The sequence below is a fragment of the Rhinoraja longicauda genome, chromosome 13 (assembly GCF_053455715.1).
Source record: "Rhinoraja longicauda isolate Sanriku21f chromosome 13, sRhiLon1.1, whole genome shotgun sequence".
In the NCBI taxonomy this organism is placed as follows: domain Eukaryota; kingdom Metazoa; phylum Chordata; class Chondrichthyes; order Rajiformes; family Arhynchobatidae; genus Rhinoraja; species Rhinoraja longicauda.
This window is the reverse complement of record NC_135965.1, coordinates 9226079-9242540: the sequence shown is the minus strand read 5'-3', so window position 1 is coordinate 9242540 and position 16462 is coordinate 9226079. Positions and strand designations below refer to the sequence as shown.

At 39.0% G+C, this 16462-nt stretch overlaps 1 protein-coding gene across 29 annotated transcripts in view; it reads left to right on the top strand.

The window, feature by feature from the left end:
- Positions 1-16462, top strand: part of LOC144599431 (disks large homolog 1-like) — a 354144-nt gene that overhangs the window by 301182 nt on the left and 36500 nt on the right. For all 29 annotated transcript variants that reach the window (XM_078410310.1, XM_078410309.1, XM_078410307.1 and 26 more), the window contains 2 exons: positions 6108-6222; positions 14363-14539. In XM_078410310.1, the coding sequence (XP_078266436.1) occupies positions 6108-6222; positions 14363-14539 (292 nt within the window). The remainder of the gene's footprint in view (positions 1-6107; positions 6223-14362; positions 14540-16462) is intronic.

Genomic DNA, 16462 nt, shown 5'->3' with positions numbered 1-16462 from the left:
TGCGAAAGTGGGATAACTGAACAGGTGTGGATGGGTGATCGATGGTCAGCATGGTCCTAGTGGACCGAAGGGCTTGTTTCCATGCTGAATCTTTCAATCAATCATCTAGTCAAATATGGTTCAGAATCTTACTTGCTATTCTCATTAACTGAGGCTTCTTCCTGGCTTTATGCCAACAGAAGATATCACGGTTTTGTAAATTATATGAAATAAAATTGAGAAGCTGCCCTCAAAAGAAAATGTATTAATCTTAATATTACATTGCCGTCAGTCAACAGCATTGATTTGAGGAGTATGTTAAGGAATGGAAATGATATAAGTTTTGCCCAGCATGTTACTGAGACTCTGATGTGGAATGCACCATGAGCCGCACCAGGGAGAAATAAATATTAAAATGCACAGTTGGTTAAATTGTTTTTGTTTAATTGAAAATGGCTTGTGAGATTGTTTAATGGAAGTTTGTACTGCAGCTAAGGCAGCTGTCTGATCCCACATAAGACAGTGTAGCAGCTCTGGGCCATCTGTTCGCACTGGTCCAAATGTCTCCTTCATATATAGCAATGGGCTTATCACATATCATTAGACCTTGATTTGCAGAAATAAATGTTTAAGAGGGAGTATTTTCTTGAAGATTCTAGAAGAGTGCGTCATACTTAGTGGTGGACCTTCAACGTGTTCATTACTGTTATTGTCCACTGTTAGTAGAATGGTTATGCGCAGAGTTTTTAATGATAGTTACCTTGTACAAAACATCCTGGAGCATATGTCGAGAACTACAATGTTGATGGGAGATATTGTGATCTTCCGAGATTTATATAGTTTTTCCTTAAGGTGGCAGGAGAGGGACTCTAATCACAATCTGCTGCCACAAGGACAGCTATTCTGCCTGAGCACGCTGTGTCACAGATTGTGGAAGCTGCTTCACCTTTGGAGGGAAGGAGGTGTTGCTCGAGGTATTGCTTTATGCTGCTAGATTTCCTTCGCTGAGGCTATTTCCTTGTAACCTTTGAAAAAAGGGATAGTTGTTTGAGAAGAAGGATACGGAAACATCCTTCCCACTGCTGGGTGCAGAGGCTGCCCAATCCAACAAGGAAAGGAGCAAACCCTTGTTCGTGTATTCAATCCACATGTGCCTGTCCTTGATGTCCTTACCCTCCTTCGAAGGTATTTTGTACTTTGGGGCTAAGGGCAGAGATTAAAGGCAGACACCAAGGATGTTATACTGTATTGATATTGTATAACATGAGGAGCTCCAGGATGAGGAATAGGAGGAGGAGGAAAGCAGAACAGCGTGGAGGTGGCATTATATGAATCTCCTACAGCCACCTTCGAAACTGGTCCAGAGGCCACAATGGAGATGGAAAGTGACCAGGAGCAGGCTGCACCACTCAAGATAATGAAAAGCCTGAAAATCTAAAAGCCAACAACAGGAGATGCTGGAAGTGTCCACAGAGCAGGCGTGCAACCTTTCCAATCTTCGTATTGAGTTCACATCACAAGATTAAAATTTGTTCAGCCAGAGCTGAACACACTTCTTGGCATCTGCGCTTCTTGTGCGTAGTGGTGGAAAGATTGGTGGAAACAGGGCCGCGTGTGAACGCTCTTTCCTTGACACCACCTTTCCAATGAGGAATAAGAAGGCTGGCAGAAGTACGGTACAATGTGAAAGGAACAGGAAGTTGAACCTGACCACATACCTCAAAGTAAAAGAGTTGTGACCGGAAGTAAAGTACTGACAGTAACAGAACTGGTGCACCCTACTGCTGACATACTGAGGGGAGCGATGCTGTAGGCAAAGCTCGCCAACCTCTGGAAACCAGGGTCAATGTCGCATCCTGTCTCCCTCAGCACTGAGGATTCGGGAGCAGCACCATGACAAATCTATACTCCAACTCCTGGAATCAGGGGCAGCACTATGGAGTTCAGGCATGCCAGCAGTGGGATCAGACATCACCTTACAGAAGAATGTAAGGTTGAATCATCCTTACCGTAAGAATCTTAATTCGGGAATCTGAATTCCTTCTATGTGCTGTGCCCAGCCGGAATTTATTTGATAATTGTGTTGTTGATACTTCTGTTGCTCAGGGAAGCGATTGATTGTGCAGGACAGGAGTTGAGTTCTCAATCTTAGTTATTGGTACCTGTTAATATCTCAAATTCAAATTAAATCACTCCTTAATTATCTGAATCCAGTGAATTTAGTTCTAATCTCACTTTGTAATTTAAATCTTGGAGTATCAATATGAAAAATCCACATACACTCCGTTCAAGGCCATTGCATTGGGTATGGCGTTATGCCCAAAACTGCCCACATTACTTTGGGTGTGGTGTTCAGAGCTTTGGATACATATAGCATGATCTAAACTACAAATAGAACACAAATTAGAATCCCATTTGCTTTACTTATGAGCAAAAAACACATGGGTCAGGCAGCATCTGTGGAGGGAAATGGAGAGACAGTGTTTCAGGGTGGGATTCTTCAAGGCTCAGTCACACTGGAACTCAAACATCTGTCCATTTCCCACCACAGATTCGACCTGATCTATTGAGTTCCTCCAGCAATTTGCTTTTTACTCAAGATTGCAGCATCTCTCTTGTGTCTCTGTTGTATTTTATGCTAACTCGCATCACTTGATAATGCTTCTCATGTCACTTGCCTTGCGTATCTTGGATGAAGTGATAGAAAACCATTTATCTATTATTTTTAAGTAATCTGAACAGTTGTGACTTAACAGAATAAGTCCCATCCTATCAATTTGAGTGCTATTTTTGTTACTCAGTCAATCATTGACCTAATGGGCTCAATAATTTGACTTAAATTATGTTTCATCTTTAATTGGGTTTATTCTGAGGGACGATTGAATGCCTTCTGGATGTCAGTATAACTAACATCTTCCCAGGCTCCTACTTTGATCACAGCGTTTAGCCAAGTTTGTTAGGCATGACCTACCTTTTGCAAATCCTTTCACTGTTCAGTCACTCCAATATTAATTTATTGACTCTGGTAATTTCTAGACAACAGATGTTAGTTGAACAGCTGTTAAATTAATTAATACTTTTCCAGAGGACGATATTGTTAGTCCTGAAATAATTCCACAATGTCAGCAAGGGAATTTATTTTCTTTTTTTTTTAAAAGGAACTTGCATCTGAAAGTGTGACCATGAAACCACCAAACTCATGTAAAAACCTTTTTCGTTCAGGGCAAATAAATCTGCTGTCCCTGCCCAGTCTGGATTATATGTGATTTAGCTCACATGGATGATTGTTAATCTGCTAGAATAGATCCTGCTAGTTTCATTATTCGTATCCCTTCATTATCACCTCTTCCATAGCCAACAATGTACCATTGTGGGCTCCACCTTTCTTTGGTCATCGATGCCGGCTCTGATTTGTTCTGTGCCTTTTCATACCTTTAGTTTCCCTCTCCCCTGACTCATTATGAAGAAGAGTCTCAACCCGAGAAATCATCTATTCCTTTTCTCCAGAGATGCTGCTTGACCCGTTGAGTTACTCTTCAATGATTAATAACAGTTCTCTGAAATTGCTTGGGGGGCAATAAGTTTTGGTCTCGCCATTGATGCTCAGATTTTGCATGTATTTAGGGAGAGTGTTCTTTGTTTCTTGAACCAACCTACCCCACACTTTTTTACTGCTTTGATAATTTTAGGGATTCAATTTTTGTTTCATCAAGAAGTGCACAGATTACTGTCCTCCTGGTGCATCTGCAGTTTTTTTTAATTGATTTTAATTTATTAGGAATTCCCTCCCTTTGCAGTTTGCCCATAATATCCACATTGCAGTCTTGAACGAGCTATCCAATTGCTGAATATATTTTATCCCATGTACAACTGAATATCAAGCATAAATGCAGAAATATTTCTGCTCAACATATTTACTGCTTGGGAACCAGGTTTAATATGAAGTTCCAAGAGCATTTTAACGAAGAAATACTTCCTGAAGCAAATGTAGATTTATTTTAAAGTGTCCTTTTGCGAAAATTCTTCATTACTTAAAAGAACTACAATTTCTCAGATACCTAACCTCAAATGGTATAAAAGCTATTGCTGTGTTTGTGGTCTGAATTGAAGAAAATCTTAATAACGTATCAAAGTAGCTCTTGTGTGTGAGAGTAAAGCAACAAAATATAAGCATTGTAATCCAAGCTATAAACATGTTTTTATGGCAGTCACAAGTGATTTTAAATGTGGACATTAGGAAAATGTCCGTTTTCATCCAGTTTTAGAATACCTTGTAAACTTGATTTTATCCAATCAGTTCTGTAACTGGCAAACCATGTTGATGTTTTGATAAAATGTTTTTTCTTTCTCCTCTCTTTCCTTCCTCATCCTCCCCATTCTACCCCTGATGGAAAACAAAACACTATCAAGATCTGTCGGTTGTAAATTGACAACATTCATTTTCAAATCATGGACTGATGCTTTCTGTGGAGTTGATTCAAGATGCACAGGGATATTGTGCAAATGAAACCTGTTCAAGTCTACTTGGGGAAATAAAATGTCTTTTGCACAACATTAAATTGTATTCCTGAATTTAATATTCAAAATAAAACCAAGCTATTGTATGCAGTACTTTTTTCCCCATTTGTGAAAATGGGTGGAATGCATTGGTAACAGTAATCTGGTAAAGGTTGTTTCTGATCTTTGTTGTTGCTGTATCCTGAATTAGCTTCAGCAGAAAGCAACTGAAGTTATCAGTGTGAGGTTTCTATTGAAGAAATCCTGTCTGATTATTACAATGCTGGAAACCTTTGTGCAGAATAGGTACACTTGACAATATAATGGGACTGCAGCATTCACCATTTAGAAATGTGCTTTGCAATATTCTGAATAATATTAGTTCTGTGCAGCTGAAAAAAATGCTGCCATATAGGCAGTAGTGCAAAAAAATCTGGTTTTATAGACATTGGTAAGTATTTAAAATGTTTACCTCAAATTCAAAATTGTACTCTTAAATATACGTTATTTAATGAATATGGGACTGTTTTGGCATTCAATGTTTTTTTTATGGCTATGAACACAGATTAAAGCTGCAAAATTGTAAGAATTCAATTTTAGACGAACATTATATATGTTGGCAGTTGGTATTTTTTTAACTTTGAAATGCAGAGATTCGTTGTTGAATGTGGAGAGATTGTGAAGTGTGATCATCTGCACAGAGTGCCAACTTCTAATTACAGAACAGTAACATAATTCAGCGCAGGGGTTTACTTGTTTCTTCCCCTTCTATTCTGTTTATAATGTAATAGGTGCTATGTGGAAAGCATTCTTCAGTTATTTCCTCCTAATTTCTCTGATTCAGTCATTTAAAAAATATTACCTCTACATGATGATATGATATGAGCTTTATTGTCATTCGGTACCGATACCTTACATTTTATACTCTTCATACTACGTCATTTTGTTCTGCTGCACAGTTCCTACATTTATTATTAAAATAACTGATGTGGAAGTTATTTTAAACTGACACAAGGCATTTGATTTCGAAGTACTGTTATCTATTTGACGCTTAGAAATTTGTATATAATATGTGGCCCTTGCTTATTACACTTTCCAAATCATTTTACATAGCCCTTGTTATTTTGTCAGTTGACGAATTTGTTTCCAGGGCTCAGTCAGTGGACTGTATCTTAATGCTAAAACATTTCCAGCCAGGGATTAATAATATATTTTTATTTTAAAAAATGTCATTCCATTGCTCAAATTAATACCTGAATTTAACAGATCTCTAGGCAGATCATATTGATGATGATACATTTGTTTAAACGTATCAATAACTATGAATTGTTTCTACTTATGGGGAGCAATCACTGATAGATGGTTCTGTTTTCATTCACTGTTGTTGTCTCTCTACCTAAGTAGAACAACACTGAGTTAATGCAGTGGCTGCTTACGTAAGTGCAAAAGTGCGAATATGTTGATTGGCTTGTAGGTAGTGATTCACAAACTAAACTGTTAATTTTGACAAGTGGTCATCGTCTGTCACTAAACAGGAACAATTCTTTTTAGATAGGATCTGTGTGTTTATGTATTGCTTTAGCTTGTAGATGTAAAAGAAATACACGTTGATTTAAGATTTTTTTTTGCAGAATACAGCAGATTTGAAGCCAAAATTCATGACCTACGGGAGCAGATGATGAACAGCAGTATCAGCTCTGGATCGGGGTCACTGCGAACCAACCAGAAGCGGTCCCTCTATGTCAGGTAAAAACAAAACAGTGATAAACTAATGTGCAGGGAGGAACTGCAGGTGCTGGTTTAAACCGAAGATAGACACTAAATGCTGGAGTAAGTCAGTGGGACAGGCAGCATCTCTGGAAAGAAGGAATGTGTCATTTCGGGTCGTGGCCCTTCTTCAGCCTAGTGTCAGGGGAAAAAAGACTAATACTCCTTTGTGGAACAGCAGGCCCTTACATTTTATACTCTTCATACTACGTCATTTTGTTCTGCTGCACAGTTCCTAAATGTATTTATTCCTCATTTTATAATCTGCGTTTGCAGTGCCTGTATTTTGGATAATGTCTACAGATGTCGTAGAGGTGGAAAGAAGAAATCTAGACTCAAATGTATTCAGATTTATTCAGTGATCTGTAAGGTTTTCCATTTCTTTTGATGATGAATTTTTCACTTTTCCATGTGATATGCACTTTATAGAAATAGAAAGGTTTATACTAGCCATTTACTTGTTTAATAGACTATTAGTTATTGAGTTGAATATTAGAATAGAAGTAATATTAAATGTCCGGTGGATCAGGTTCTGATTTGCCGAATAATTTATTATAAATGTACCAGCTGCTATGGAGGTTACAAAACGAAAGCCCCAATAGTTTGTTCGAGGTCACATTTTCTTAATTGAGCACCTGTTTGGGCAAATCCTTTTTAATAGCATTTTCTTTGTTTAACTGTAATTGGTATATATTTCCTAATATCTATTAACCAAATAACCATTGGAAAGATTTAATTGTGCACAACCACTTGTATTTTGGTTGCCAATACATGTGTTATATTTGTATATTGTTGTCCATTTGTCATTAATGTTCTCGGGAAACATTAGTTCCTGCTGGTAATCATTACTGTTCATGGCATGTCAGTTATACAGCACAGATGCATTCCCTTCGAAGAAGTTAAAAAGAGTACTCCGGGAGGGGGAGGTGGGGGAAGAGGGAGGGAGGAGGGGAGGGAGGGGAGGGGGAGAGGGGAGGGTGGGGGGAGTAGGGGAGGAGAGGGTGCTGCACCAATGCAGGAGAGGCAACCCTAGGGGAGAGAGAGGGGGAGGGGAAGAGGGAGAGGGGGCGATTGGGGAGGGGAGGGGGAGGGGAGGGGGGAGTGGGAGAGATGGGGGGAGTGGGGGTGGAGAGGGTGCTGCACCAATGCAGGGTTGGTTTGGGCCCAACGGGTGATCCACTCGTTCTAGACTGTCCTAATGATGACGTCTTCTGCACGAGTGCTTCTGAAGTGTCTTTATTCCTCCTCTATTCTGGTACAGGGGGCCATCAACCATCGCTCTATTACCCATTCGTCTGGGTCTAAACTGGAGTGTGCCTGAATTCCTTTTAAATAGTGCTATTGTATCTGATTCATCCATCTCCCCTGGCATGTCCCAGGCTCCTATCATTCTGTGGGGGTATGTGGGAGGGGAACACCTATCTCACACATCTTGAAACCTTTCCCCTCTACCTTAACCTCTAGTTTTTTTTTGTTGCATTTCCACTCTGATTTTTCTTATTGCTTTTGACTTGGGCCATAGACTTGATGGAAGCATCAATTACATGTTAGGTCTAGAACGATTCACCATTTCAGGCCCCCCCCCCCCTTATTTACCCCCATTCTCCATCTTTTTACAATGTGAATGTTACTGACTATTTGCTGCACCTTCCTTAGTGCCATTGCTTGCCTACTCATCCTCTCTTTCTCCCATCTTAAGATCTTCCCCTTCCAACCTCAGGCCCCCCTTTCAGCAATACATAACACAGCACAGCATTTTGCACGCCCATTTACATTTTAATTTTGGGTGCAAGAATTCAATTCATAAAAGCATTGGCGGAATATTTGAAATGATTGGATTATATCTTGACAGCCATCTCTTGCTATCCAGTCCCGTCTCTCATGAATGCCCTGTGTACACAGGCAATTCAACTAACATTTACATCAATCACTGCCTATTGTTCGCAAAGTCAAAATTTCGAAGGAATTTAGGAAATAGCACTAACTTTCAAAAACGAAAGGAATTTACCAAATAAAATTGCTGATACCCTGGTGCCTTGGAACCTGAATGGCTCGAGTCCCATTAGCCTCAGACTACTATGCTTGGACTTCCAAACCACATTAGCTGAATGGTTGTTAATAGTTTTTATATAAAGTGGTTGCTTAGCAACTCTAATTGCTGCAGAAATAAAAACCTTATTTGGGAATTTGATGGAGAAAAAAGGGCACAAATGACTTGGTATTTGATGGATTTCAATACTTTTTGAACCATTTTCAGAAGTTAAAATAAATTGCAGGTGCATTAATTTCATACTGCCAGGTGTGTTTTATTTGATGATGTAGCTTTAAAAAAAACTGTTAGCTTGAGACTTTAACCTAGTGTTTTACTGACAAGCAAAAGGACGTACCAATAGGAAGGAGATGAGGAGGAATTTCTTTAGTCAGAGGGTGATGAATCTGTGGAATTCATTGCCACAGAAGGCCTTGGAGGCCGTCAATGGATACTTCAAAGGCAGAGATAGATAGATTCTTGATTAGTATGGGTATTGGGTTCTGGGGAAAAGGCAGGAGAATGGGGCTGAGGGGGAGAGATAGATCAGCCATGTTTGAATGGCGGAGTACACCATGGGCCGAATGGTCGAATTTTGCTCCAATCACATGAAATGATGAAGATGGAATTCCTGAGAATTTACGGTTCTTAATTCTGTAACATTCAGGGTCTATTTTGATCGGCTTCTCCTGATGCAGTGAGCCATCATACATATTGTAGAGTCGTAATGGAACGAGAAATAAAGTTTCACCAGCTATCAATTTTTCAGATGTGCAGTTATTAGTTGCACGTCTGAACTATACTTGGGCCAATATTAAATCGCATGTTCGGAAGCCTATAAATATTTTACACCATTGTGTCTTCTTGTTTCATAAATCCACCAAATTGATTCTTGTTGTTTGTGACTTACGATCTTCCCTCCATTACATTTGTCATTTTCTTCATTATCAAAGCTATTTCATCCACTCTCCCAATCCTGTCTATTTTACTTTGCTCATCACATCTTTTTAACAAGTATCCTGGTTCATTCTGACCCTGCAGATATATCACAAAGATGGCCTTTAATTTAACTTTGTTCTCTGAGTACCTCTTAGATTTATATTGCCGTCAACATTTTTTTTAGTTTTGGCCTAATGCCGTTTTAGTCATTTAATCCATTCAAACCAAGATTACCTTTCTGCTCTTGGACTTGCTGCTCTTAAATTTAAGTTGTTCCTGAATTCTACCACATACCCTGTTTACTAGTTTAAAGCCAAACATAGTGCTTTAACTTTTCTGATGTGAAATTAATTCCATTCTTCCATTTCTGCATTTTCAATAACATATCTGAAAATATAACTTGATTGCTGAACACATTTACAACTTCCAGATATTTATTGGGGGGGAAAAAAACAAGCTTCAGACACTTGACAAATCAAACGGAGATCATATAAAACGTGGAGACTAAGAGAGAGGCAAGACTAAAAGGAGCAGAATTTTAAAGATTAGTTTAGTTTAGATTAGAGACACAGCATGGAATCAGGCCCTTCAGCCCACCGAATCCACGTCAGCCAGCAATCACCGTGCACTAGTTCTATCCTACGCGATAGGGATCATTTACGGAAGCCAATTAACCTACAAACATGCATGTCTGTGGAATGAGGGAGAAAACCGGAGCCCCCAGAGAAAACCCATACGGTCAGAGGGAGAACATAAAAAATCGGTACAGGCAGCACCCATAGTCAGGATTAATCCGAGTCTCTGGCACTGTCAGGCAGCAACTACTGCGCCACCGTGTTACTGATGTGGGAAAGACTCGCCAATTCAAGATGAGGCCATTTTGGATATTGTGCTATTGCTTCTTCTGAGCTAAGATAAATGAATTCCTTGCATCTGATTCATTTACATAATTCTGATTTAATTAAAATTTCGCAATCACATCCAAGATAAAGTGAAGCTAATTGGTCATAAGTGGATTTGAAGAATGAACTAAGGGAATAAAGAAATGACTAAAAAAATAACGGTTCCAAATAATGTTGAATTGAGCTGAAAAGCAGACATGTATATATTCCTGAATTAATATAGAGCAATGATCTTATTGTATCAGCCAGCAAGTGAGATTTTAATTTCCTGAGCACTTTTTCTGTTTGAGGGATATTGGGAATGGGGCTGAGGGGGAGAGATAGATCAGCCATGTTTGAATGGCGGAGTAGACCATGAAGTTGTAAAGGCTGATAACAATGCATCATCATATAAGACATCAAATAATGAGGGTGCTGCAGCACACAATGTTAATGACTACAGTCTTTGCTCATGTTAACTGGTTCTCGCAGTACTATTGTGCAATTTATCTAGAGATAAAATGTAGCAAAAAGGAAATTAGAAAAACACTAGCATGTGAAGAAAAATTCTGTAATTAAAAAAGAAAATTCAGGAACTAAAATTGAATGTTGAAAAATAAATTGTTGTAAATTTATGCACTAAGGAGGAAAAAAAAGAGCAGATGTGGAAGAAGATAAACAGGAGTCATGGGGATTATGTAAATGAATGATTGAACTCGTTTGGTGTATTAGTTCAATTTTCATTTAGAACAAAGAACATAAAGCAGCACAGCAAAGAAACTGGCCTTTCAGCTCACAATGTTTGTGCTGAACGTGATGCCAAATTAATCTCCACTGCCTGAATGTGATCCATATCTCAGCAGGACAGGCAGGATCTCTGGAGAGAAGGTATGGGTGGCGTCTCGACCCAAAACGTCACCCATTCCTTCTATGCAGAAATGCTGCCTGTCCCGCTGAGTTACTCCAGCTTTTTGCGTCTATCTTCGGTCTAAACCAGCATCTGCAGTTCCTTCTCACACAATATGTGCTTATCTAAAAGGCTCTTAATTGCCTCTATCATATCTGCCTTCACCACCACCCTGGCAGTGTGTTCCACGCATCCACCACTCTAAAAAATAGCCATGGACATCATCTTTAAACTTTCCCCCCCTGACTTTAAAGCCATGCCTTCTAATAGAAACATAGAAAAATAGGTGCAGGTTTAGGCCATTCGTCCCTTCGAGCCAGCATTGTTATTCAATATGACCATGGCTGATCATCTAAAATCAGTACCTCGTCCCTGCTTTTTCCCCCATATCTCTTTATTCTTTTAGCCCGAAGAACTAAATCTAACTCTCTCTTGTGAATTGTGAATCCTCTTCACAAATCTAACTCTCTCTTGTGAATCCAGTGAATTGGCCTCCACTGCCTTCTGTGGCAGAGAATTCCACAAATTCACAACTCTCTGGGTGAAAACGTTTTTTCTCATATCAGTCCTAAATGGCCTACACCTTATTCCTAATATTATTCATTTTAAATATCTCATTTTTAACCTTTGATATTTTCAGCCTGTTGCAAAAGGTTCTGACTGTCTACCTTATCTATGCCTCATTATTTTATATACTTCTATCAGGAACCATTACAATGAAAGATGTTGAGGCTTTGGAGAGGGTGTAGAAGAGGTACACTAAATGTAACCTGGTTCAGAGAGATGTTGGACAAACTTGGATTGTTTTCCCTGGAAGATTGGAGGTTGAAGGGAGCAGTCTCCCTTCAACCTCCAATCTTCCAGGGAAAACAATCCAAGTTTGTCCAACATCTCTCTGAACCAGGTTACATTTAGTGTACCTCTTCTACACCCTCTCCAAAGCCTCAACATCTTTCATTGTAATGGTGCCACCAGAACTGCACGTAATATTTTAAATGCAGCCCAACAAATGATCTATAAACCTGCAGCATGACTTCCTGGCTGTTATCCTCAATGCCTCGACTGATGAAGTATGCATATCGCAAGTCTTCTTTACTTCTCTACCTACTTGTGTTGCTACTTTCGGGGAGCTGTGCACATGCACCCCAAGATCCCTCCGTGCATCAATGGTCATGCCATTAATGATGTGCATTCCACGTCCCAAAGTGCAGCGCCTCTCACTTGCTTGAATTAAAATCCATCTGCCATTTCTCCCCCTATATCTGTAGCTCGTCTAAATCTCGCTATATCCTTTGACAGCCTTCCTCACTGTCTTCACCTCCACCTATTTTGGTCTCATCTGCTAACTTACTGACCAACCCATCTACTTTCATGTCCAAGTCATTTATACATATCACAAACCTTAGAGGTCATCGCCCAGATCCATGCGGAACACCACTGATCACAGACCTCCAGCCAGAATAACACCCTTCTACAACATCCTTCTGTCTTTTTATGGGTAAGCCAGTTATGAATCCAAACTACCAAGTCACCATGGATTCTATGCATTTTTATCTCCTGGAACAGCCTACAATTAGGGATTTCATCAAATGCCTTCTTCAAAGCCACATAGACAACATCCACTGACCTGCCCTCATGGATCACCTTCGTCACCTCCAAAAAAAATCTTTTTTTTATATATATATATATATATTTAATTGAGCTTCTGTTCTGAATTACCCTTGAAATAATAGTCTGGAATTTTGAACTTGGGCTTCCCACCCCTACCCACTGACTTCATACTTGTCAACTTTGTGACCAATTCTGACTGTGACTGGAGAGGTCCTGTACGATCGGTCTTCCAAATGTAAATTGCATCACGTGATGATGTCCAAACATCCCCAGCAAAAGACTTTAACCACTGACTAAGCCTGCCTCCAGACTTGCTGTTTCACAATTAAAACATCTTCAAAATTAAAATACTGTAGTAAATAAAATGAACATAGTTCATTTAAATCATTTATGGTGGCGTAGCTGTAGAGTTGCTACCTTACAGCCAGAGACCCGGGTTCTATCCTGACTATGGGTGCTTGTCTGTATGGGGTTTGCATGTTCTCCCTGTGACTTGCGTGGGTTTTCTCCGGGATCACCAGTTACCTCCCACACTCCAAAGACATACATGTTTGTAGGTTGATTGGCATGGTATAATTGTAAATTGTTCCTTGTATGCGTGTTGGATAGTGTAAGTGTGCAGGTGTCGCTGGTTGGCGTGGACTCGGTGGGCCGAAGGGCCTTTATCCGCTCTGTATTTCTGGTAAACTAATGCAAGTCACCTGAAAATGACTTTCACAGCCACAGTATTTTCTTCCACCCAAGAGGCATATTTCCCAGTATAACTATTAGTAAATTCATGAATAACTGTCCAGCTGAATTCTGTGAGGACTAAAACATTATCATGGAAAAATCTTCTGTGAACACTTCCCAAAATTAGTATTCCCAAATGAAACTATTGGCAAAATTCAGATTATTATAAACTGTTTCTCTTCACAGATCCTGCTCGATCTTTCTTTCCGGCATTTTTCTAATTTGCTAAAAATAGAAAGTATCTGAAATATTTATTGTGGGTGAACAACAATAGTGAATAAATATTTATTTATAATAAACTGTAAGCAATGCTGTTATCACTTCTTGAAATGGTCAGGCGATCCAGTAAAAGTTTTAAAAATGTTGAAAGATTTATTGGAACAAGCAGAGAGCATTTTCACTTCTAACCAATGTGCCATTCTTTTTTTCTCATAATTACCTTTATTCTATATATCCTGCCTTTGCCCCTGCGCCTATGGGAACAATTCGTCTCCATCCACTGTTTTCATACACTTAGTTATTTTAAATACTTGCAGTAGATCTCCTTGCACCCTTCCCTGGAGAACAACTCCAGCCTCTCCAATCAATTGACATGACTGAAGTCCCTCATCCTTGGAATCATTTTGTAAAATTTATTTTACACCCTCTCAAAGGCTTCAAACTTTAAACTGAGGTGCCTAAAATTGGGGGCACTACTCCAGTGATAAGGCAAGCCAAAATTTAGATACCACTATAAAATGTTCATAATGATTTTCCGAGGCAGTTAGAAGGAAACCTCCTATTGGAATGGAGAGTGCATGGAGTTCACTGTCATAGGAATTGGTTGGGGAGAGTATTGATTCATTTAAGAGAAGCACACGCGGGAGAAGGAGATGGGGAGAGATAATGAGGTAAAGCAGGAGAGTGAGTTGGAGCTTAAATTGAATTATTTTGTAAACACATTATTGAGAGTAAATGACCTATTTCTGTGTATTAATGTAATATTAATTCTGTGTAATCATTTCTTTTTTTTAAATTCAGAGCTTTGTTTGATTATGACAAGACCAAAGACAGTGGTCTGCCAAGCCAAGGCCTTAATTTCAGTTTTGGCGATATCCTTCACGTGATCAATGCATCAGATGATGAGTGGTGGCAGGCCCGACAGGTGACGCTGGATGGTGAGAGTGAGGAAATCGGAGTGATCCCAAGCAAGCGAAGGTAATGACCTTTTCCAAACTTCCAAGTTAGTTAGATGCATTTTTAAACGCAGGATGTACTTTGAACACGTCAAAATGCAATCACTAAAACCAGATTACTTGCCTTTGACGAAATTAATGAAAAACAAATGAAATACCGTCTACTTCGCGTGTTGATTATCGGGATAGACACAAAATGCTGGAGTAACTCAGGGGGACCGGCAGCATCTCTGGAGAGAAGGAATGGGTGACGTCTTGAGTCGAGATCCCTCTTATTGGGATGCCAGGTTTATGCATAACATTTACAAAGAACATTTTTGAGGAGTATTTTCAGTCTTTAATAAAATTGTAACATGAAAGATTGCACTGGTTCTTAGCTCTAATTACAGATTGTATGTAAGGGAGCTAAAATATGGTATTTTAATTAGTCTAGTGTCATCATTTTGTTCATCTCATTTTTGCATCCATTTTTAAAATATTTATCACTTTTTATATTTCAACCTGTAGCTCATAAATGTTTATATTTGATGAAAATATTCTGCCTGAAATCAAACAGTTGACATGGTAATACAATCTGGGCAGAAGTAGATTATACTAAGAAATTTATTTTGATATTCACTTTGAAATGTGATTATAATAAATACTTGGAATCACATGATCTCCACATGATGGAATCACAGGATCCACATGATAAAGTTCTCCAACTTTAGATAGTTCCTCTGTCCCTCTCTTTCCCCTTCTCCTTCCCAGATCTCCCTCTATCTTCCTGTCTCCACCTATATCCTTCCTTTGTCCCGCCCCCCTGACATCAGTCTGAAGAAGGGTCTCGACCCGAAACATCACCCATTCCTTCTCTCCTGAGATGCTGCCTGACCTGCTGAGTTACTCCAGCATTTTGTGAATAAATACATGATAACAAAAGAATGAAACCATATCATTCTGTCTTGGAGCTTTGAATTCAATGTTTTGTTTCCTTGAATTTTGGGTGTTAAAAGAAAGTGAGCTTTTCTCTGAAATATCTAGTCTGTGTTGGTTTCGCTTTGCAGATGATGATGTTGATTGTTCCTCAGGGTATGTATAAAGCTGCCGTTAGAAAAATAATCCAGCATCTCCCGCATGCTGTGCAATGAGGCAAGTTTACATTGTCTCCTATCTTGAAGAGACAAGCAAAGTAATCTTCACAGTTAAGTGGCCAATAGGGGCTTCTCCATTGCACCTTCTCGCATCCAGTCAAATGTGACAGTGATGTGAAAGTAAATGTGATTGTAAAAACTCACTGATTTTGTTGAACTTAGACAGTATGTGTTGACTGTAGCGAATTAGGTTTGAACAACTTGAAAATATGCTTAAAGCACAAAAGCTTCCTGTAGATTGGTATTCTTTTTTCTATTTCTCACGTATTCAGAGTTGGAAGATGATAATTGTTGGCAGCTATTAAAACACTGGAGATTTGAAAAATTAAACTTTCAAATACACTACTGCTCCAATATCTAATCAGTTGGCATTTTACATGCAACTACTTACAAGAATTGAGCAGACATGAATGCATCTGAAACTATGGATATATGAACAAACATCAACAATAGGAAAACTGGATAATTCAGCAGAAGGAAACATTGTAGAAGCTCAGTTTATGTATTTTAGGTCTTAAAGATGCACAACCTTTTTAATTTTGTGCAAGGGGGAGCCATGTTTCCCCTTGTTTGCCCACTTATAGCCCCATTTCTGTGTTGGTGGAAAGCAGCAGATTTAAGCATAATCTACAAATACCCAAAGTTTAATTGGTGACTCATCAATGAAAGCATTTTATAGTACATGCTATTTACAATTTTATTAATATTTTGGAAATATAAACTAAGTGACTTGATTGACTGTCCTTGGGAGTGTTATTTGTTTGCTCTTTCTTGATTTCTAATTGAGTTTAAAACCTGTTTGTGGGCACAAG